At 41.5% G+C, this 24,347-nt stretch overlaps 1 protein-coding gene across 7 annotated transcripts in view; it reads right to left on the bottom strand.

Moving 5' to 3' along the window:
- MSLN (mesothelin) overlaps nucleotides 1-24,347 on the bottom strand; it is a 34,738-nt gene that overhangs the window by 9,895 nt on the left and 496 nt on the right. For 4 of the 7 annotated variants that reach the window (XR_012470812.1, XM_074197103.1, XM_074197108.1 and 1 more), the window contains 18 exons: nucleotides 23,294-23,363; nucleotides 17,567-17,595; nucleotides 16,377-16,398; nucleotides 15,205-15,232; nucleotides 14,932-15,016; nucleotides 13,868-14,032; nucleotides 13,010-13,212; nucleotides 12,587-12,678; nucleotides 11,089-11,219; nucleotides 10,671-10,792; nucleotides 9,743-9,911; nucleotides 9,151-9,366; nucleotides 8,884-9,054; nucleotides 8,395-8,544; nucleotides 7,852-7,901; nucleotides 5,581-5,701; nucleotides 3,866-3,954; nucleotides 1,420-1,549 (listed from right to left, as the gene is read on the bottom strand). Coding sequence is in view for 6 of the 7 variants with exons in the window: in XM_074197103.1 (XP_074053204.1) it covers nucleotides 1,420-1,549; nucleotides 3,866-3,954; nucleotides 5,581-5,701; nucleotides 7,852-7,901; nucleotides 8,395-8,544; nucleotides 8,884-9,054; nucleotides 9,151-9,366; nucleotides 9,743-9,911; nucleotides 10,671-10,792; nucleotides 11,089-11,219; nucleotides 12,587-12,678; nucleotides 13,010-13,212; nucleotides 13,868-14,032; nucleotides 14,932-15,016; nucleotides 15,205-15,232; nucleotides 16,377-16,398; nucleotides 17,567-17,595; nucleotides 23,294-23,363 (2,043 nt within the window). In the remaining variant the exon portion in view is untranslated. Of the gene's footprint in view, nucleotides 1-1,419; nucleotides 1,550-3,865; nucleotides 3,955-5,580; nucleotides 5,702-7,851; nucleotides 7,902-8,394; nucleotides 8,545-8,883; nucleotides 9,055-9,150; nucleotides 9,367-9,742; nucleotides 9,912-10,670; nucleotides 10,793-11,088; nucleotides 11,220-12,586; nucleotides 12,679-13,009; nucleotides 13,213-13,867; nucleotides 14,033-14,931; nucleotides 15,017-15,204; nucleotides 15,233-16,376; nucleotides 16,399-17,566; nucleotides 17,596-23,293; nucleotides 23,364-23,660; nucleotides 24,339-24,347 lie in introns of those variants that run through there. The other 3 variants (XM_074197104.1, XM_074197105.1, XM_074197107.1) reach the window with 3 other exon arrangements.

Raw genomic sequence — 24,347 nt, 5'->3', positions numbered from 1 at the left:
TTCTCACATTAAAATTATAAGAAATGTCATTGGTCACACTCCTTCGTGAGCATCCTAGAGGATGCCCACTTTGCCTACCATTAGTTCCAGCTCTATTCTATGGAGGGCATGGCCAATCTAAAATTTTTGAGACTTTGAGATTGCACCAGTAACTATTAAATAGATAATGAGGTGTTGGGACACAGAAAGTCTAAATTTAATCTGTCTCTCACTACCTATGTGATTCATTTCCCATCACCAAACCTTAATGCTCTTCTCAGTAAAATGGCCCTGATAAATTTTTGCCTACAGGACATTGATTCATAAACTGTGAAATGGGATAGAAATGGACAGTGTGTTTATTAAGAGAGGTTCTGATTGTAGGGAGCAGACCTGTGTTGGGTGGGTGGATGATGGAGGGAAGAAGGGTGGGTATTATTAGAATTACACAGAGATGAAGTTACAGAATTAATTTTAATATTAATCCAGTTTTCATAGACATGGCTTTGGAACACAATTTGATTTTTCTCAATCTTTTGTGACTTCCATTCACTTCCATTTTATTGTTGTTGTTCATGTTCAGTGGGAAGAAATAGTAGATAAAGTACTGGACTTGGATCAGGAGTACCCAAATCCAACCTCAGATACTTCCTAGACATGTGGCCATAGGCAAATAAGGTCATTTAAGCTCTCTGAAACTCAGTTTCCCCCATCTGTAAAATGGGGATTATTATAGCATCTACCTCTCTGGTTCTATTATATATTTTCAGTAACCTTAGAAATCACCTAATCTAACTCCTTCATCTTGTAGATCAGGAAAATAAGGTTCAAAAATGTTTAGTATGACTTGTCGAAGGTTGCATGGATGGAAAACAGCAGAATTGCTATGCACGACACATTATGGAAAATCAGAATTTTGAATTCCTGGGGTCCCTCCTTCAGTCCCCTTTTTAAAAATTCTTCATTGAGGCTGAATCTTTCTTTCCTCCCTCTCTCTGAAGAACAGAAGAGAGAAGCATAGCTCACATTTCTATAGTGCTTTTCTCATAACAATTGTTAGGAATAGATAAAATGAGTATTAGTCTATTGTCTTTACTGAATGAGAAACCAAGGCACAGAAAACTGAGGGAATTTGCCTAAGGTCATACATCAGCAATTAGGAGAGCAGGAATTCCAAGTGTAGGGTTCTTTCTCCATCAAAAGGCCAATAGGAATTGTTTGGGGCTTTGGTTTAGGCATCCTTTTTCATTCCTATCCATCTTCAGAGCCTGCATCCTATGGACTCAAAGTCTACAGTAACCTCAGGGACCTAGTCTGCCAGTGGCAATAAGGTGTAGAGCTGATCCTGGTCAATAAGTGGCTCAGGTCTCATGCCAACCTTCCCTGGCCTTCCTTCCATCCCTGCCAAACTCGCCTTCTTTTCCCCATCCCAAGTCCTACCAAACAAGTCAGGGCCTCCGATAACAATCTTGTTCTCATGGGCGAATCTTTCTGGAGGACATTCAAGTTGGCTTCTCCCACCCGAATGAAAAATTTTTTGCAGTCTCCAGTCCTTGTATAGGCAGAAGGGCTGGAAAAGGAACCAATGGCATAGTCTCACATCAACTCTCCAAGAATATTTTACAGAATCATAGATGTTCAAAACTGGAAGGAATCTCCCTGGATATCTAAGCTAATTTTTCATGATGTGCTTGATTCCTCTCTATAATGCTCATGATAGGTATATTGGTCCTCCAATTTCTTCTCAAATACTTCCATGGAAGCAAAGTTTATGATCTTTCAAAAACATTTCATTGTTGAGCAGCTTAATCAATCACTTAATAATTTATTTCATTTCATTGTAGGGCAGCTTAATCAATTGCATAACAATTTATTGAGTCTATTAAGGGGGACAGCTGATTCCTGTTCAGTTCGTGACATAAGCCTTTTCTGCAGGGCAGCTAGGTGGCACAGTGGATAGAGCACCAGCCTTAGAGTCAGGAGGATCTGAGTTCAAAGTTGGCCTCAGGCACTTAATAATTGCCTGGCTGTGTGACCTTGGGCAAGTCACTCTTAACCCCATTGCCTTAAATAAAAAAAAAAAATTTAAGAGTCTATTTAAGCCTCAGGTACTGTGATAAGAGCTAGGGTTACCAAAAGAGGTAAAAGACAGTCCTTGCCTCAAGTGACTTACAATCTAATGTTAGAAAATTTTTCTTGAGCCCAAATCTGCTTCTTTATAATTCCATTGGTCCAAGGGTACTTTTTGCTCCTCAATCTCAGCTTCAAATTCCATAAAATAAGCCTGCTTAATATGGTAGAAGACAGAAGGCAGAACTACTGTATTTTCCCCTAAGTCTTCTTCCATTTAAAACATTCTATTTCTTTCCTATCAAATATTTAGATATCATAGTCCCTCATCTCAATATACTGGCTGTCTTCTAATCACATTCTTAACTTGTCCATATCATTCTTATTGAGTGGCCAGGTCACAAATGATAACCACCAGAGAAAACATGAACTTCCAAGGCAAAGAGAAAATCCCTCTTTCCTTTGTGTTGGTAGGAATCATCCATGGCCATGATTGAACAGTATTATCTATAGAACATTGGATGTGGGGGGGGGGGGCTAAATAGGACTCACTCATTATGAGGGGGAACCATATGGCAATGTGGCAGATTCATAAGATCTTAGAAAGTATAAGACCCCTTAGAAAGGGATCTTAGAAATCATGAATCCAATCACTGCACTTTCTAGGGGAGGAAATTAATTCTGGTCAGGTAATTTGGACTTTTGAGACCTGGCACCCATCTCTAATGCTGTGTCCTCACTCTCTCAGGGTGCATGTTATGGCAGAAACCGCAGAATTTAAGTTCCTAGAAGGCAGTGCCCTTTTTTATATTTTTGTCTTTATTTTTAGCACTTAGCACCATATCTTGCATCTAGTAAGTGCTTCATATGTAAAAGCTTGTTGAATTCACTTGATTGGGAAGCCAGGAAGTCTAGAGTTCAAATCTTGACACTATCACTAAATTGTGGTGCTATATGGCACAAATGACTTCCTTTCTTTCATTCTCAGTTTCTCCAAATGTAAAATGAGACAAAGAGATTCCAAGGCCATTCTCAGCTTTGAGATTCTATGAGTCTATCTGAGAAACTAAGTACTCATGGCAGCCACTATGGTGGCAGGAGACATGGTAGGACTCACTCAAGAAATGATAGTGCAGGTCCCTCACTCTTGGATAGATTAGATCAGAGGATCATACTATAGACAGCTAGATAACCTAGTGATTAGAGCACTGAGTTTAGATAGAGTCAAGAAGTTTCATTGTTGTGTTCAGTCGTGTCTGACTCTCTATAACCCCATTTGGGATTTTCTTGGCAAAGATAATGAAATGATTTGCCATTTCCTTCTCCAGCTCATTTTACAGATGAAGAAACTGAGACTAACAGAGTTAAGTGACTTGCCCAGGTCACTAAGCAAGGAAGTATCTGAGGTCACATTTGAACTCAGGTCGTCCTGATTTCAAGCCCAGTACTCTGTAGTTCAATCATTCATATGCAAACATAGTATCAGCATGGTTCTAGAGCTATGAAACAGAAAAAGATGACACAGGATCATAGTTACTTGCCCAAGGACACAAAACTAGAGAGTCAAGAAGGAAGTTCAATAGCAAATGAAATAATATATAGGGCATCCCTACAACTTAAAATGTCACTAAGATTTTGGGGATTCCCTATATGTAAAAAGCATTTCAAACCTTAAATGCTCCATAAATGTTAGCTGTTCTCATTTTTATCATCATCATCATCATCATCATCATCATCATCACCCTGCTCCCATAGACTCCTGGATTAGGATGATAAGGATAAAGGTTGGGGAAGGATCATCTCACTGAGAACTCACCTTAGAAACAGTAACATCTCCCTAGGGTAGTTGTCCAGGAGGTCCTCAGGAATGCCATTTTCAGTGACTTTCTTGGCCAAACAACTCAACTGCAAAGAGAACAAAGTTTCTACCTGAGCTATGAGATTGTTTCTCCCTGTGAGTCACCTGAGGGGGACCAGTATCTCCTTCACTGTCCTGAAATCTTCCAATAGAGTTTTACTCGATAAGGTTAAGGCATTGAAGGGTTTAGTTCACATGTCATTAGTTCATATTTTTTTTTTTTAGTTTTTTTTGCAGCGGTTAAGTAGCTTGCCCAAGGTCACACAGTTAGGTAATTAGTAAGTGTCTGAAACCGGATTTGAACTCAGGTCCTCCTGACTCCAGGGTTGGTGTTCTATCCACTGCACCACCTAGCTGCCCCATATATTATTTTTTAATAATGATAATAATATTAATAGTAACTTAGACTCAGAAAGTAGTTTTGGGCAGTGGTGTCAAATACAGATAGAAAGGGTTAGGACACTAAATGATATATTAGAGTCATTGAAGCCACATATTGACTTAGAAAACTACATATTAACATTATCTATGTTCTAATGTATTTTTACTTGTTTGGTTAATTATTTCCCAATCACAATTTATTCTGGTTCAGACAGCACTAAAGAATATTGTTTTGGCAATATTTGACACTGTTGGCCTAGAATCTAGGGCTTCAACAAGTTAAATGACTTGTCCAGGGTCAAATAACAACAAAAATAACAACCTGGAGTCAGGAAGACTAATCTTTTTTAGTTAAATCTAAACTCAGACATAAGTTCTGTGACCTTGGCCAAGCCACTTAACCTTATTTTTCTCAGTTTCCCTATTTGTAAAATTAACTGGAGAAGAAAATGCAAAATCATTCTAGAAAACACCAATGGAATCAGGAAGAGTCAAACATGACTGAAACAACTCAAGAACAAAAAATATAATGCTTAAAGGACTGCAAAGTGCTTTACAAACATTATCTCCTTTTATCCTCTTGATTGCCCTGGGAGTTAGAGGCTTTTCTTATCTCCCATTTTACAGATGAGGAAACTGAGGCAAAGAAAAGTTTAAGTATCTGGGATCAGATTTTTGAACTCAGGACTTTTCAAGTCTAGATACAATGCTGTATCCACAGAATGTGAGTTATTTAAGCCAGCACTGTGACTTGAATTTATTTCTCTTATAAGAAAATCAAAGACAACCAGGTGACACAAGTGGACAGTGTTGGCCTTGGAATCAGAAAGTCTTGAGTTCAAATTCTCCCTTAGCTGTTTACTACCTATGTGACCTTGGAAAAATTACTTAAGCTCTCCGTATCTCTGTTTCTAACTCTATAAAATGAGGGTATTAATTGTACCAATCTTCCAGAGTTGTGAAGATAAAATGGGAATAATATTTGTAAGACACTTTGAAAAATATAAAGTTCTTTATGTTAACTATTATTATTATTATTATTATTATTATTATTATGATTAGCTCAAGGGCTTGTGAAAAGACAAGAATGATATTGCCTTAGCCTGTTTAGCAGTTTTGGGAAGAGAGATGCAACAAAGAAAGTCTAAGAGCAATCTTATCCACTTCCCAGTTCTGCCTGGTTTCAGACCTACTGAGAAAGGTGGTCCCTTTGGTCAGCAGGTTTTTCCCAGCCATCCACCATCCCCATCCCCACCTCCAGACAGACAGACAGATGAACAAGACCCACTGACCTGCTCTGCCCCTAAGGTGACATTCTTCCTTTCCATAACATTGGCCAGGTGTCGAACTTGTTCCACATTCAAGCTAGAGGCTGATGTACATGTGAAACCATGTAAAATAAAAGGGGAGAGGCTGGGAAGAAAGAAGAGACTGAATCAGTCTGAGTTGGGCCTGGTCCCAGACAGAACCTAGGGGTATCACAAGCAACAGACACTCCTATTAAGCTTCTGATATAATATCTCAAAACTAATTACCAATTAGAAATTTTTTTATATTAAAGTTTAATTTTTTAATTAACAGAAATCTATTTTTTCTCCTTCCTATTGCCCAACACTTTGAAAAAAATAAAAATAAATTCCTTCTAACAAATATGCAGTCAGGAAAATAAATTTCCTCATTGATCATGTTCTTTTTTTTTAAATTTCCAAGTAGTACAGGGAGGCCTCCTTGTGCAGTGGAAAGAATACTTTGGTCTTGGGTATCAGGGGACCTGGGTTCAAATCTTGTCTTTGACACTACTGCATGAACTTGACCAAGTTATTCAACTTTCTTGGGCCTCAGTTTCTCTCTTTGTAAAATGAACAGATTGTTCTAAGTGATTTCTATTCCAGTTCTAAATTTTGGCTATGGTTAGAAGCTATAAAAAGACTAGATTGACTACACAATGACTCTTGCAATAGTAGGCTTCTGTATGTACCTGAGGGTCCAGGGGAGAAAGCCTTTCATTGTGATTTGGGGTCTCAACTCAACCTGACTCTACTGCATGTTCATTGTGGCATTAGAAATGTGGAGCAAGAGGAGAGTCAAGGGGACAGGAGATCCCAGGAGGCTTGGAACCTCGATCTAGGGGAGCTCAAAGTCTGGGAGGTGCAGGTGAGTGAAAAGGAGACAGAACAGGATAGGGAGACTGGGAGCTGGAAAGGACTTTAGAGATCATCCAGTCCAAGCCCTCTCGTTTTATAGCTACCATTTATATAGAACTTTAAGGCTTAAAAAGGATTCTATATGCATGCATGTGAATATTCACATGTATGGTCAAACATAAATAAATATATATTGCATGTATATTCATGTTATGCATACATACATATGAAATCTCATTTGATTTTCACTTCAGCCCTCTGACATAAATGCTATGTTTCAGTGAAGAAACTGAGGCCCAGGACAGCTAGGTGGCATAGTAGATAGAGTGCCAGCCCTGGAGTCAGGAAGATCTGAGTTCAAATCCAGCCTCAGACATTTAATAATTACCCAGCTGTGTGATCTTGGGCAAGTCACTTAACCCCATTGCCTTACATTAAAAACTAATTAACTAAATAAATAAGAAACTGAGGACCAGAGGTACTTGGCCAAGGTCTCATAAGTAGTGTCATAGCAGAGCAAGGATTCAAAGTGACATCAATAGACTGCAAATTCAGGATGCCTACTTCAATTTTATTGTTTTCTTCATTTTTTTTTGTGACTTTGCCTCTGAGGAGCTGATGGGCAAGGAAGAGGTGGAGAAGGAAGAAATCTAAGGTCAGGACTGTTGAAAGCAACTCACACATTGGCAAAAGTGATGAAATATATACACAGAAAAGAGAGAGGATGACATGGAGAAGAATGTAGTAAAATGTAGGGTGTGTGTGTGTGTGTGTGTGTGTGTGTGCATGTGTCTGTTGTGTGTGTGTGTGTGTGTGTGTCTTATCCATCTTTGCCCAATGAAGAGCCTTGAATCTTTTTTGTGGTCTAAACTTGTGATGTCATCTGTATATGAAACTTCAGTCAAGAAACACCATTTCTCAATTCATCTGCACCTTCTAAATCTAGCCTGGAACTGGAGTTAAGAGGTGCATAGCTAGCATCAGTCAGAGATATAATTTGAACCCACAGTCCTCCAGACTCTAAGGCTGGCTTTCTATCCACTATACTGTGGTGCCTCCCTTGTACATAGTGGGCAATAGATAAATGGGATTTGGTTTGATCTGAGTTCAGTATGGGTTGGGATGACCAAGTTCCTGGAGGAGGTGAAGCATAAGTTGGGGAAGAGGGGATTCTGAGGGTTTGAATTAGGGGAGAGAATTGTCAGAAGCCAAGTTGGAAATGAATCTGTAGGAGACAAGGAACAAGAGAGCAATATCATCAGAGTAGTAGACCTTATAATAGCAACATCCACCACAGGAGTGTTCCCCTCATCCATCTGACATCAATAGCCTCCATTTTTGAGCAGAACACCAATTAATATGCACCTACCCAAACCTTCCATGGCCATGGCCAGGACCTAGAGAGACTAGGGAACCTACCTATTGAAGTCAGAGACGTTCTTTACCACTTCATCAAAAAACATGGCTGCCTGGGGGGGGGAAATAGGAAAAGTTTCTTACAGCAAAACACCAAGTGCACCACCTTCTCCTCACCCCCACTCCCACCCCAAGCTGGGACTCTATCATCTTGATAAATGTCTTCCCTTTTCCAAAGGTGGGATTCAATTCACAGTGTTGGGCAACCTCTGACAAACTGGCCAAATTCTTAGGATGTAGTCAGTGTTTCTGGGGATTGGATAGAATTCATAGGGTTGGGGAAATGTCTCATTGGAATATAGGGGATGAAAGTAAGGGGTTGCTAAAAAGGGTTTCCTTTAAAGAAAGTGAGATAATTCCACCAGTGTCCTCAGAAGATATTTTGTACTGACCCCCCTCCTGATTCCTTTAGAGAACCCAAATCACCATAGGAGAAATGCAGTAGAGGGGGCTCCTGGACCCCAGATCATTCCCTATGAGCCAATTTTAAAGAGTCAGCAGGTCCACAGGGAGGGGATAAAGGTAAGTGAGGTCCAGATGGATCACCTGTACTTGAGACCATCTTCGGCTGTTGAGGTAATTGAATCTGGGCTGGTCATCAGGACTGAAGGCCAGCATTGCATTGGGGATGGCATCAGTGAGTGTGACTGGCACAGCCTGCACTAGGGCATTGGGACTCAGAACAGCCAAGGCCAGCTGATGAAGAGCATAGGGAGGAAGGAGGCCGACAGAGATTGGGATGATGAACCTGGGGCCTTAAGGTGAGAGATCCCCACCCCTGGACACCTGAGTTCTATTTCTGACTCTGTCACCATAGTTTGGGCAAAGATATAAACATTTTTACATCTTCACTAATGTCTTCAGGGCCTCATTTTCTTTTTCTGTCAAATGAAAGAGATGGCCTAGATATTCTCTATATTTCCTGCCAGTTCTAATAATCTTGATTTTCTATTCCATGTTCCTCATGATAGGCATTCTTAGTTTTAAGTAGATGTAGAAGTAACAGCCCCTATATTAGTCAGGACTGGGCTTCACCTGTTCCACAAATGCAGTTTTCAGAATGTCTGGGATGTGGGCAAGATGCTGAGCAAATTCTGGTTCCTTTACAGCTTCTAAGACTATGTCTGGAGTCAGGCTCTGGAGCCAAGCACTACTGAGGCCACTCACCAGGCTTCCCAGGGCTGCTAGACTCTGGGCATCCAAGACCTACATAGGGAGAGATAGACATAAACATCATCACAGCAGGACCTGTGCTACCTGCCTTGATTTTTTTAATTCCATTTGTACCTTCATCCCATTTACCTTATAGCCAGACTCCAAGAGCTTGTGGGTGATGGCACGAGCCTGAGCAGGGCTCCAGCCCCTCACCTGGGCCAAGGTGGGCAGAGCAGCCACCAGGTCTTGGCCACTGATCTGCTCTTCAGTCTGTGACACTGACAACCCTACAGCTGTTTGACCCAATCTGTGCAGTATGGCCTCTGAAAAGTTCCCAAGGTTCCTCAGCAGTCCAGTTGCCACCTGTGGGAGAGAAAAGTCTTGACCAAAGCACAGTACTGAACCTTGGCATTCTCAACACAGACACACCTGGGACAGGTAAACACCCAAAAGCCACCAAACAATAAGATGAAGGGCAGAGTTGGTTTATATGTTAATTAAGAAGATAATGGAATTAAGTTCCTCCATTAAGCTCCTCTTTGAATTTGAGTCTGAAGGTGATAATGTCATTATCACCATCATGGCCAGCAATAATTGACATTTATATAGAACTTTAAAGTTTGCCAAATTTTTTATTGATATTACCTCATCTGCTAGTGGTCAAGAATAGGGAGAAATGGGAAAATTCCCCTCCTAACTGGTTACCTAAGGAAAACCCAATCCACAGAGCATGCCCCACCTGTATGGCTTCCCAAGATGGTGGTTGAGGAACCAAATGGTTTCCATCAAGCTGTGGAGTTGGGTCAAAGCAAACCTCGTTGAATCTCTGGGCCAGAGTCAGGGCATCTTCAATCTCTATGTTGCTCAAGGCTTCTGGACTGAGGTGACAGATGAGGGTGTCTGGGATACTGGAGAGAAAATCAACCAGTCAGGTAAACAAATATTTTTAAGAGTCTACTTATAGCACTGTGCCAGGTGCTGGGGATGCCAGTACAAAGAATGAAAAAATTCCTACTCTCAATGAGTTACATGATAATGGGAGAGACAACAAATACATATAAAATATATATTAAACATAAATATGAAATAAATTAATACAAATATATACAAAATAGTTAAATATAGGATAGCTTGGGAAGAAGAGTCCTGGGGAGAGGGGACAGAAAAGGCTTCATGCAGAATATGATGTACTTGAGGTGAATTTGAAAGGAAGAGAGAAGACATATGAACATTCCTTGGCTCAGAAAGAATAAATACCCTCAGTTCTCTGAGATATTTTGGGGGAAGGTCTTGCCTTAAGACTAGAGAAGGAGGGGCAACTAGGTGGCTCAGTGGATAAAGCACCAGCCCTGGAGTCAAAAGTACCTGAGTTCAAATCCGGCCTCAGACACTTCATAATTACCTAGCTGTGTGGCCTTGAGCAAGCCACTTAACCCCACTGCCTTGCAAAAAAAAAAAAAAGACTAGAGAAGGAGTAGGGATTTTTCTGAGGTCATGCAGGATTCTACATTAGGCCTTCTCCTTGGGAGTTTGGCATCAAGAACAGAGATTCAAGGCCCACAGAGCTCCTTCCTATCACTTATTGTGGTCCTCCTCTCAATTTATCATATACCAGAATGCCCAGGGTATGAAGACACTAATAGAGAAACAAGTGAGAGTCATCTTACCTGGAGAGGTTGAGACTAGGTGGGGAGGTAAGTAGGGCTGTGTAAAAGATGGCTAGGTCTGGCATCAGGTGGAGCTGACTGACCAGGTGGAGGGTGGCAGGATCTCTTGCTAATATCTTTAGCTGAGAGAGGAGAATGAACTGTGAGAAGAGTAACAATGCATGAAGAAAAACAGATGAAGGAGAAGATATGGGTCATACTCTTGGAGAGCTCCTAGTCATCAGGAGCTGGTTTCACTGAATAGTCGGTCAGTCGACAAGCTTTTATTAAGTATTTACCATGTACCAGGCACGGTCCTAAGTCCTGGAATCCAGGGTAGGAAGAATGGCCTTTGTAATAAATAGATAGAAGAGTCATTTTATGACCCACAGACTCACCTGGGGACACTCTAGTGACAGCCAGAATCCCCTCCATCTACCTTGGGTTCATCCACCAATCTCTTGAGTTCCTCCTCAGTGGCATGTTCCAGGAAGAAGCCCAGGTAATTGGCCAACCAGGATGATGAGTTTAGGCCTGGCACAGTCACATCCTGGCAGTGGGACCCAGAGTCTGACAACAAAAGGGGATAGTGAAGGCCTGGGTATCAGGTGTCCATGCCCTTTCCCTTCCTCCCTACCACATCACACCCCAGCTCTGCTCCCAGATACATATTGCCTTTGGTCAAAAGAGGCCTGGGTGAAGGGGGTTTCAATATGTGCTATCTCTACTGTGCTCAATATATAATGGAAATAAAGCAGAGGGGGATAGTGGCATATACAGGGATGAAGTAGATAGGGCTAGTCAAAAGAAATCTGAACTTGAAGTCAGGAGACCTGAGTACAAGCTCCAGCTCTGACACTAGTTATGTGAACTTGGGCAAGTAATTTTGACCTCCTTATTTGTAAAGTGATTTACAATATGGGAAATACATTGGAAATTATAGAGTGTTATATAAATATGAGCTATTAATGTTAATTATTATTATATGAAAGATGGCAGATTTTAACATGCTTCTTAATTTTACTTTGGTAAAGGCAGATTGATAGCCAGTTAATGGCCAAAGAAAGGGAAAACAATCTATAGTCATTTATTATGCTTCTGTTTACTTCTCTAGGCTCAAAGTTAACCTTTTGTTTAAGGTCTCCTATTCTGATCAACAGCATTGTCATATTCAAAATTTTGTGAAGTCGAGTGCCCAGGAAATCCCAATACACAATATGCAAACATATAGTTTACAAATGTCCACAAAGAACCAGAAGGCTATAACAACAACAGGAAAGGGATTGTATTTAAAATATAAAAATAAACATAAGAACTTGACCTGCTAACTATCTGTTCCCTCTGGTAGACATCAGTTTTGACTGTATTAATAGCCCCATTTTATAAGTAAAGAAACTGAGAGTCAATAAGTTTTCCAAGGTCCCCGTGAGAATTTTGTTATTCAATTGTTCAGCCATATCTGACTCTTTATGACCCCATTTGGAATTTTCTTGGCAAGGATACTGATGTGGTTTGATATTTCTTTTTCCAGTGGATAAAGACAAACAGAAGTTAAGGGACTTACCTAGAGTCACACAGCTAGCAAGTATCTGAGACTAGATTTGAGTTCAGATCTTCCTGACTCCAGGCCTAGTGCTCTTCACACTGAGCCATCTAGCTGCTCCCGGGTCCCCTGACCTCTAGTCTTGTACTCTTTCATTATGCCATATATAATAAAGGAAAGGACCTGGGATATAGTTTAAACTTCAGAGTTCAAAGGTCATGTTAACCAATCTCTTTATTTTATAGGGGAGGAAAAATGAGCCCCACAGAGGGTGGGCCACATACTTTAAAAGAGTACATAATTTCTGAATTCTGTCTTTGGGACTATAGAATTCCAGTCCTGCCCCAGATGGGTTTTCCCAGGTACTTTCAGACTTAAGGAAATGTTGGCCTACCCTCTTGCAGGAGGAAGGCCTCCATGCCTTTGAAAATCTTCCTCTGCTTCTCCACATCCAGGCTTGAGTACATGTCATTCAGGGCCGAGATGCTGCAGAGAAGAGCAGGCCAAAATGAGTGGTGGTCTCTAAGTGCTGAAAGGGACCTCAGAGGCCATTCAAACTCTGACATAGTATAGGAATCCCTTCTTTAGCTTCTTTGAACATACCCAGTGACTAGAAGCTCATCCCACTCCTTGGACTTATCAGTCCCACAATTGGACAATAATTATTGCTAGGTGGGCTTTCCTCCTATGAAGCTATCATTTTCCTCCCTGTAATTGTTACCACTTCTAGTTCTGCCTAAGCTAGGAGCAGCATTCTCAAGCAGAACGTCTATAGACTAAAGCAAGACTCTGACCCCTTCAGCTGGAGGTCACTTACAGGTTGTGGAAAGTCTGGCAGGAGGTATTCTGGGCAGCCAAGCAGTGGAAGGCTTCAGGATGCAGGAGGAAAGGCTGGAGCCAGGACAGCCACTGGGACCGAGTAACCTGGGTTTCCCTGACCTGGAATGCTGACCCCAGCCTCCGCCAGAGGCCATTAAACAATACCCCTGCCCACTGATCTGAGAACTCCACTGGAGAGAACTACTCCAAGAGAGAGAAAAAATAGCAATAATGATGTCACTTCCCATTAGGATGATTTACAAAGTATTTTCAAATCCCTATTTAAGCATCAAAGCAACCCTGAAAGTTTGGCAAGACAATGGTGTGATTTCCAATTTAAAGATGAGGAAAGAGAGGTCCAGAAAGAAGTAACTTTTTCCAAAGACCATAAAGTTAGGTAGGAACAGAGCTTACTCTCAAACTCTAGAGTCCTGACTCCCAGGAGAATGTCCTGGTCACAAAGGAAGAATTAATCAGTCTAGCAACAAATGGTTACTGAGCAATTTGACCATATCTAGGTAGCACATTTCTATCCTGCTATCCAAGGTCCAGGATGTACATATGTGATCCACAGGCCTGGAAACCAACCTTAAAGGTTGTGGGACAAGGTACTATTCTTGAAAGATTGTGAGATCTACACCATGCCTCTTGGTGGGGAGGGATTTAGATAGAGCTGTTTCCTCCCATGCTAATAACATGAGGTCAGAGGCAAAAATAGGATGGGAAGATGAGGGAGTCAGGTGTTTTCCCAGAGGACCTATGGCCATTGATGGGGCCTATCTGTAACACTGGGTCTCCCACCACCAAAGCTGACCTTTGTTGTCCATCAGGAGCTGGGGCCACCAGTGCCACCTACCTGCTGAGAAAACCTCTCCAGTACAGTCTCAAGAACAGGGAGGTCAATTTTGGAGAAAAACAGGATGGAGTATGCAGAGTCCTGGGCACTGGGTGGGCCACTGACCACAAGGCAAGGATATAGGAATGTCAGAAAATCTTCCTTCAAGACCTGCAGCCATGACCTCTGAGAGAAAGAGACCCCTTACCTTGATATTCTTGTTCCATTGGAACCTCAGAGTGAACCCTAAAGCTGGTCCCATTTTGATCTCTGGCTCTAGACTAGATGGATATAATTCCAGCCCGAGAATGACTTCTAATCCTGCTCTCTAGCTATGACTCCACCCCATCAATCATAGACAAGTATAAATGGCTCAGTACAGCTCATTCCTACTGCTAGAGACACTGGTATATCTTTTTGCCCTTTGCTTATTGTTGTGGAATTGGAGGTTGGATAGGGTGGGACTTCAAAAGTCATCTTCACTTACAAAGTACACTGCTAACTTTTAATGTTCACATAGGTCTTTCTGATCCCAAAGACTGTGGCCTGAACTCAGGTCTTGTAAGAATTGGCAAGCCACTTCCTTCTTTGGGCCTCAGTGTTCCTACATACATACATACACACACACATACACACACACACACACACACACACATATGCATATATATTCCTACATATATATACATATATATATATATATATATTTGAAATGAAGGGGAATTCATTTTTTTTAAAGTTTTTGCAAGGCAATAGAGTTAAGTGACTTGCCCAAAGCCACACAGCTAGGTAATTATTAAGTGTCTGAGGTCGGATTTGAACTCAGGTACTCCTGACTCCAGGGCCAGTGCTCTATCCACTGTGCCTCCTAGCCAGCTCCAAGGGGGAATCATTGATCCCTTTATTTAGGAGATGAGGAACCTAAGGTCCAGAGAGGAAAAGGTCACATAATAAGTTATTGGTCAAGCCTAGGTTATGGTCAGAAAACTTCTAGAGAAAGGCTAGAAGGAAGAAAGGAAAGAAATATTGAAATTTATTATTCATAATGAAGCTTTTTTCCATCATAAAGGCAAAGGTTGAGTTCTCACTGGGATGCAGGCATACTGGGCCAATGTCACCTGACAGGTGAAATGGTCCCCACTGGAAGCTGCCTTGAGTTGATCCTTATTGATGCTGCAATAAGTAAAAATGGGTTCAGTCAGATCCATCACCCCATCACCACGTAAAATATTACCCTTTCTCCCTCTGACCCAACCCAGTAAGACGATGGTAGTAGGGAATACACCAGGTCTAATGTATACAACTTGGAGGGGAAGATTATATTTTCTAATCAGAACTCCCTCAAATAATCAGATACTCACCTCTGCACCGAGGCACAGAGAGTGGCTTCTGTTCAAAAGAGACAAATAAATTAGTGTTACCTGCTAATGTCCTCAGGATGGATGAAAAATGAGCAAATTCATCAATTGTGTTTCTATTTATACTTTCATTCTCAAAGCTAACTATCCATTAAAGAAAGGTCTTTTCCTTTAGCAGGGGCATTGATACATGATGTTTTTACTGAATATTCTTCTTGGCAAGAAATATAAGCTGGGGTATCCTGGAAACAGCTCCAACTAGTTCACAAAAGCTGATTGTTAAATTTTCAATAAGAGCATTTACACTTCATATCAGCAAAGGTTTTAAATCAGGACTTGATTTATTATTTTGTTGATTGAGCTTAAGAAAGTAATAGAGAAAATGTTAATAAGGCAAATTAAATTTAAAAGTGTGTTGTGCTTATCTTTTTTTTACATAGAGCTATTTATTAAACATTTCACAGCAAACCCCTGTGAAATCCAAAGATACAAGTAGAAATTCAAGGTGTTTTTATTTATTAGTGGTCACAACCTAGACAGAAGTTTAAAAAGCAGAACACTCATTTTGCTATATTTGGAAGTAACAACTCCACTGTGGTTGATCCTGGGTGCCACATTTTCAGAAGGATATTGCCAAGCCAGAGCTTGTCTAGCGGAGGAAGACAAGAAAGGTGAAAGGTCTTAAAAAGATGTCATGGATCCATAATGGCTAATGGACTTGGGGAAGGTTTATCTGGGAGAAGAGAACACTTAAACATTATACTGAGTAAGAGGGACAAGATTTATTCTACTTGGTCCCAGAAGGAAGAACCCTGAACAATGAATAGATGTCACCAGAGGGTGGATTTCAGTTCTATGCAAGGATAATCTTCTTAATAATTAGCATTATCTAAAAAGCAAAACGAGTTATCTTTGGAAGTAGGGAATTGAATCATCATTTACTAAGGGTTTTGTAGAGAGGATTCCAGTTTCAGGAAGGAGTTGAATGAAGTGACCTCTGGGGATTTTATGCTTTCATTTGACTTGTTAACCATAATCAAATTGTTTTGGGAATCGAAGTGTAAATAGATGCTTCTTTCTTGCTCTCTCTATTAACTGAAACTTTGCAGTCCAGAACAATTTTCTGCAGTGCTCTTAAGGTTGTGCTTGCCTGTAGGGGTAGGGTAAAGACTTACCATCTATGGATTTCGTGGTACACTGCAAAAAGGTACATACCATTAGTACATACAGGCTGTTTTTCAACTTTGCTACACAGTACTCTCTGACACATATTTTACTGTTCCTTCTTAGGGTTTCCTGCCTTTATACCTTTGCACTGACTGTCCTCACTACTTGGAATCCACTCCCACCTCATCTCTTCTCTCAAAATCCAGTTTCTTTCAAGACTCAAACTCAAGTGCCAACTTCTACCCCAAACCCTTTTTTTAAAATTTTTGCAAGGCAATGGGGTTAAGTGGCTTGCCCAAGGCCATACAGTTAAGTAATTATTAAGTGTCTGAGGCAAGATTTGAACTCAGGTACTCCTGACTCCAGGGCGGGTGCTCTATCCACTGCACCACCTAGCTGCCCCACTGTGCCACCTAGCCGCCCCCCTCAAACCCTTTCTGATCCCTCCATCTGCTAGTGCCTCTCCCACCTCTATCACTCTGTAACTATATATCTACAGCTATATAGATCATTTTTCCTAGTTAAATTGTAAACTCCTTGAGGACAGGGGCTGTTTGTTTCACCTTCATTTTAATATTTCAATGCCTAATCCAGAACTGGCCCTTAATACATACTGGTCAATCGATTCTCTTGTCCCTACATTCCACTAATCTGATAGCATTTTATCTTCCTCTTAAATCATAGATTCAGACTAGAAAAGAATTTTAAGGTTCTCAAATTCTTGATTTGACAGATGTGGAAACTGAGACTGGAGAGGTTAGGTTTTTTCCTAGGATGGCAAACCTAGTAAATATCTAAAGTGGGATATGAACCCAGGTCTTGCTGTCACTCCATCCACTTTACTAAAAATCTACACCAGATTAAAATGTAACTGGTAAATGTTTAATGAAATAAATAAAAATATAGTACAACATAGATAATTTATGGTTTTCTAAGTCAATAAGCAGCCTTCAAGAATCTATTGCTATTTGAGTTTGATACCACTGCATTACACCCTGCTGCCCTTGCTTGGATCTTTGGAAGTATCTCTATTAATTTACCACCTATTAAAGTAAAGTAAAAGCCCCCTACGGTTATCAGCCTTTTAAATCCCTTTTGAAGTCTACTACCTAAAACCTCCCTCTCTGATGAACTGGGATCCTTCCTGACTAAAGAGGACCTAACACTATCAAAAAGAATCCCAAAGAGACCTTCTTACCGGATGGGTTTCTGGAGTAGCCATGCAACCTAGAAGAAAGAAGAGGAAATGAGACTATTAGGAAGATTCTGGTTCCCCACTATGACTTGGTCTGCCTAACTCATGAGCTCACTTTACAGGGAAAAGTTCTGGGACCACAGTCAACATCTTCTCCCTTGGTCCCTTCCTCTCTACCTTTTGTCTCCCTTCATGTCCTCCGCTTTCCTACCATCCTGCTAAGGGGGATTCTATAGTGCCAGCATCTCTAGGTCTCTTCCTTATCAATGGAATGGTCATCAGCTGTGCTTGATTGGAGACCCAGAGGAAAAGAAGCAGCTAAGCCCCTGAGGTTTCAGAGGCCCAGGGCTATAGTCTTTCTACCAATGAGTATCAAGGAATGGCTGGTGTAGATTCTGAGAAACGTACCTGGGAGAGGTAAAGGAAGGGCTATAATGAGCCCAAAGTCCTTCCCAATCAATGTTATTGGACATTCCCCACTCTCCACACTATCATCCAGCCAAACTGACCTTCTCCATGTTCTACATATGTGAGATTTATCTGTCTTCTCTATGCCTTTGTACTGTCCATCCCCCTTGCCTGGAATGAACTCTCTATCTTACAGAATCCCTCTTTTCCTTCCCTACACAGTGCAAGGCACTCCATTCTATATGAAGATGTCCCTCATTCTCCCTCATCTCCAGCTTGCTTTTGGTCTCCATCCTTAAAAACAAAATAAAACAAAACAAAACTACTTTGACTTTGCTTCTGGTTAACCCCCTGGTTTTTCCCACCATGCCTCAGTTGCCTTCTCTCCCTAGAACATCCATTGGCCTGTGATCCTCTTTTCCCATTGGGAAAATCCTCCCAGCGACTTCATTTTGAGGAAGGGCCCCAGGCTGGTCATCCTTCCTTCTTCTTCCCATTCTATCTCTGACTCACCAAACTTTGCTCCCATGTCCCCCACTGGAGACCTTACCCCCATCTTTACAGCTCCCATGTGTTATCTTTCTTCAATAGAATGTAAGCTCCTTGAGGGTAGGGATTGTCTTTCTTTTTTGCTTTTATTTATACCTCCAGTCCTTGGTAGAGTGCCTAGACATAGTAAACTATTAATAAATTCTTATTGCTATTGATTTTGTATTTACTCTTTTTCTATACAGATAAATATATGTATACATATATATCCACATAGACAAATACATATGTGCATATACCTATATAATTACATGTGTTACTTGTATTGTATGTGTACGTGTAGATACACATGTTTGTGTGTGTATATATGAATATATATATTTTGTGTGTGTGTGTGTGTCTCCCTTGCTAGAGTTTAAGTTCCTTCAGAACAGAAAAGATTTCATTCTTTTGTCTTTGTCAGAGAGTGGGACAAAGAAGTCCTTAATGAAGACTGTCTTGACCGACAGAGAGTAGTTTTGTCCCAAGAGAGCAGGTTTCTGTGATTACCCAGAACTCTGAAGAAAGGAGTCAGGAAGTATCTGGGCAGAGAGGGAGCTGGAGAGCCCCACATGAACATAGGGGTCCATGTCAGAAAGAAGCTGTTTGGGAGAGGTGACGTATGACTTGGGTCCAAGCATGCTCTTCTCCGAGAAATATAAATCCCAAGGAAAAGAGGGCCATGTTAAGAGGCTGTGTGCAGACCCTATTTCTATCTGAATCAATCTTTAGGAGAAGAGGTTGCTTGGGAAGGACAGAGGATGACTGGGGCAAGGCTGTATGTGGGTTTCTTTATAGATGTGACCCTCCCAGCACCCAAAGGACCCAGAGGGATATGATCACCCATTCCCATGGTCACCATCCCAAGGAATCTTCCTGACTTCATAATCATAACCAAAAAAAAAAAAGCTGAAACTCCTCCTATTATTAGCAAGTCAATGAGCCTAATTTTTTATGGATGCAGGCTCTCTTTGAGGTTAAGTTCATCTGGAAACTAGACCTAAATGCTCTGCTGGCAGAAGGCCTGTGTCACACACCCCAGTAGTCTGATTGAAGTCTGGCAGCCCTACTTACCAACATCTCCCAGGGGGTGACTGAGAGGCCCAGACTCTGTTGGTCACTTCAGGATAAACAGACTAGTAAAATTCATGTCATAGTGTCATTATATCTTAGAAAAGAAAGGGAGCTCAAAGGCCATCTAGTCTCATCTGTCCTCAATTAGGAACTCCCCTCTGTACCAGGCCTGAGAAAGGGTGATCCAGGTGCCCCAGCAAACAGAGCCCTCCAGTCAGGAGTGCCTGAGTTCAAATCTGACCTCAGAACTTACTAGCTGAGTGATCCTGCATAGGTCACTGAACTTGATTGCCTCAAAAAAAAGTGGTTATCTATACTCTACTTGAAAACTTCTCAGGGAGGAGGAACTCCCTACATTTTGAGGCAGCCCCATATCTTGTTTTCACTCATAATTCTAATTCTTGGGAAATGTCTACTTATTTCTAGCTGAAATTTTTTTTGGCAGCCTACACCCACCACTCCCAGTTCTACCTTCAGGCCGTGTAGAACAAGTCCAGTGTGCCTTCCACATGACGGATCTACGTATACTTGAAAAGAGATCATGTGTCCATCAGTTTGAAACTCGAAGGGATCATAGAGGATTCTCCCTTCATTTGTGACTTGGTTCCTAATGCCGACTCGGTCTATGCACAGACCTTATGTTGTGTGTGTGTGTGTTGTGTGTGTGTGTGTGAATTTGTGTGTGTGTATGTGAATATGTATGTGTGAGTGTGTGTGTGTGTGTGTGTGTGTGTGTGTGTTGGGGGGTGGAGAATATTATCTGAAACCGTTAGAAGATCGCTTTCTTACTCTGCCCTGCCAGCCTAGCCCAACTGAAGTATCTAGCAGCTCAGCCCACAATCCACAACCTACACCATAAAAGTCACTTCAGCCTCATCCCTTTCATCCCACATCCAGTAAGTGAAAGGAAGAGGTCGGCTATACCACACTGTCTCTCTGCTTTCCAAGTATCCTGGCAAGGCAGGCTCTCTGGGATTTGAAGCCCTCTGCTCACAGGGCCTCAACAGATGGTTGAAGTCTAAGAGCCTAATTCAATGTAAGAGCAGAGAATCACAGAGGATATGATTTCAAAATCCAAACTCTACCCTTACCTCTCTTCTAAAAGGATCTGGAAATATGAAATTTCATAGAATGTTGAAGCTGGAAGGGACTTTAAAGATTATTTAGTCTAACCTTCTCATTTTACATATGGTAAAACTGAGGCCCAGAGAGGTAAAATACCCTCTTCAAGGTCTCCTATAGCTTATAAGTGATATTGCTTAAACTAAAAACAAAAAGTATGATCATTTTTCATATACACATTCCTCATGTGTAAATTGTGAGAAAAGAAGATTGGAATTGGTAGGGGGGAGGTGGACAGGGGCAATATATTACTGTCTTCAATTATTTAAAGTTTCCTAGAATTGTACATTAGAGCTGGAGGGAATGTTTGAAATCATCTAACTCATTTTACAGATGAGAAAAGAGAGGCAAACGAAGGTTATGTGACTTGGTACAGGGGTGGTGAGTTCCCCATCACAGAATGTATTCAAGTAGAATTTAGATAACTTATTAAGCAAGGATAATGTCAAAACTACCGCTCCAAAGTGCAGAGATCTACAGTTGTGGAATAGTGTTATATATTTTTTTTCCAGTGTGTTTATTGGTTGTATTGATTTTTTTTCTCTTCTTTTTCTTTGAAATTTTTGTTGTTGACATTATATGAAAGTGTTCTTGGGAGGTGGAAGAAAGGCATAAAGGGGGAAATTGTAAGTGATATAAGAATAAAAATGCCAATCCTCAAAAAAATTTTAAAAAAGCTTTCTAGAGGCAGTTAGGTACCCTGTGGATAGAGCACCAGCCCTGGAGTCATGAAGACCTGAGTTCAAATTTGACATTTGACATTTACTAGCTGTATGACCCTGGGCTAGTCGTTTAACTCCAATTGCTTCCTCATCCCCCCCCCCCCCAAAAAGAAGATTCCTGCTCTGAGGTTGGCCTCATTATGTTCCAAGTTCCCTTCATCTTTGAGATTTCACGATATATGACTTGAACCCAGATCTCTGGATTCTAAAGTGTAGCACTCCCCACTTTACCATTTAGACTGCGTAAAATCAGACCAGAGATTGTCTGGGGCAGATTGGCAGAGTGAAAAGAACACTCAGATTTGAAGTTGAACCAAGTTCAAGTTACTGTTCTGCTGCCCAATTATCTGGGTGACTGTGAATCCTCTCTGCATATCAGTTTCCTCATCTAAGAAATAAATGAATTGGATTAGTGGTCTCCTCCCAGCCCTTCATCTAAGTCTAGGAACTTATTAAGATATGAAGCTGATTCCTCCTCATTCCATTATCCAGGCTCCTCCCTCTCCTAGTTTTCTGAGACTAAGAGCCAGCCTACACCACATGGTTCATCTTGGGAAGCTGGCTGTGGTCCTGCCACAAGTGGAGAGAGAGATGGAATGAGCCTAATTCTTTATGGATGCAGGCTCTCTTTGAGGTTAATTTCATCTGGAAACTAGACCTAAATGCTCTGCTGGCAGAAGGCCTGTGTCACACACCCCAGTAGTCTGATTGAAGTCTGGCAGCCCTACTTACCAACATCTCCCAGGGGGTGACTGAGAGGCCCAGACTCTGTCGGTCACTTAGCTGAGCCCAGCTTCCTTAGGGTTTTCCCAACTAACTACCGTGTTCCAGTTCAAATTCCTAATTTGTCTAGGCTGGCTCAGGCTGGAGGGTCTTGGGAGGGTGGGGGAACTTTGAGAAAATTGAGGGAAAGTGGAATCAAGAAGAATGTTCAGCTCATAATGAATAACCATCACCTTGTGTTTTTCCCTTTGTTCTTTTCTTTCTTTCTTTCTTTCTTTCTTTCTTTCTTTCTTTCTTTCTTTCTTTCTTTCTTTCTTTCTTCCTTCCTTCCTTCCTTTCTTCCTTTTTTCTTTTTCTTCCTTCCTTTCTTTTTCTTTCTTTCTTTCTTTCTTTCTTTCTTTCTTTCTTTCTTTCTTTCTTTCTTTCTTTCTTTCTTTCTTCCTTCCTTCCTTCCTTCCTTTCTTTCTTCCTTTTTTCTCTTTCTTTCTTTCTTTCTTTCTTTCTTTCTTGGCAAGGCATTTGAGGTTAAGTGACTTGCCCAGGGTCATACAATTAGTGAGTGTTAAGTGTCTGAGGCTGAATTTGAATTCAAGTGTTATGACTAGGGCTGCTGTTCTATCTGCTGCCACATAATTGCCCCTCCACTCTGTGAACTTCAGAGATTCCTCACAATAAACCTAGGCAGCCCCCCACAGAGTCACCATCACCACCTCACCACCTCAGAGATGGAAAAGCACTTGCCTAAGGTCACACAGTAAGTTAATGGTTGCAGCAGGCATCAGAACCCAGGTCACCTAAGGCTCTGTCCCAGAAAGTTAGCCACTAGTAAATAAAACTGGGAGCTCCAGAGGGAAACAGAAATTTTAGACCTGGAACAAGAAATCTGGCCTTGTCTCCATTTATTTATTAGTGAATTTGAGCAAGTCACTGACTGCCCTGGGCCTGTTTCCAAATAAGTGTAATGATTTTACTCCCAAGATTATAAATCTACTGAGGTCAAACCCTCAAAGGACCAACCAAAGGAAATGTACCCTCAGGAAATCCCAGAGAGACCCTGGGGTAGGGACAAGAAAACCTATTTCCAAGTGAGCAAGAAAAAAAATCAGTTAGTGTCCAATCAACCCACTTTGTCCGTTTGTTCATCTCTACTCACCTAGAGCCAGGAAGAGGAGGAAGATGCCTGGATCACAGAAGAGGGAGCCCATTGTTCGCCGAGTGACCATCTAGGGAAAGAGCAGAGTCCACCTAGTCTCTGGGGAGAACACTTGGGATCTCATCCCTGGGGACTAAGGGATTTGACCTAGAAGGAATAAGGGGACTTGGTGGGACAGATCCCAGTTGTGATCTGGAAGGAATAAGGAGATAATTCTATGGAGCTGAAACTAGATCCCACCTTCATCCTGGGAGAAAATGGGGAGAAAATATGTGAGATTTGAACAGAATCCTACCCTTGCCCTGAGAGAGAGAGAGTGACTGAGTACTGAGCAAAGGGAAGAGAACCAGGAGGGAGGCATCCAGACCTGTAATAGTCACTGGTCAGTCTCCTTCTTCATTCTCCCTGGCCATTCCCACAAGAAACCTGGGAGAGGGCAGTACAGGCTCCTCAGCCCACACAATCCTGGCTCCTTATCTTGTAAAGTTTTCTCTTCCCCAAAACACTACAGTCATATGTGACAGTTAATTTATTAATCAAGCCATCTTTACTGATCCTCTCTGAATGTGCTCAGTTACTCTGGGAGAGGAGAGACAAGAGAAGAGTGAGACTCCAAAGTCTCTCCCAATTGGACTATGGAACACTTTCTCTTTCTTCTGTCCTTCCTTCCTTCCCTCCCTCCTTCCTTCTCTCCCTTTTCCTTTCCTTCCTTTCTTCCTCCTTTCCTTCTTCCTTTCCTCTCCCTTGTCTATTTCTGTCACACACACACACACATACACACATCTGTGGAATTGAGACTGGTGATTTTACCCCCAAGACTATAAATCTGCTGAGGACCAAGTAAAGAAAATATACCCTCAGTAAATCCCAGAGAGACCATGGGGCAAGAACAAGAAAACACCTATCTCCAGGTGATCAAGAAAAAGAATTAGTTAGTGCCCCCATCAGTCTTCACACACACACACACACACACACACACACACACACACACACACACACACACACGACATGATCCTCTGTAGATCAGTACAGTTACTTATCATCCACTTAAGAA

This window comes from Macrotis lagotis, chromosome 8 (assembly GCF_037893015.1).
Source record: "Macrotis lagotis isolate mMagLag1 chromosome 8, bilby.v1.9.chrom.fasta, whole genome shotgun sequence".
Classification (NCBI taxonomy): domain Eukaryota; kingdom Metazoa; phylum Chordata; class Mammalia; order Peramelemorphia; family Peramelidae; genus Macrotis; species Macrotis lagotis.
The sequence above is the reverse complement of the archived record's forward strand: the minus strand, read 5'-3'. Positions and strand labels throughout refer to the sequence as shown.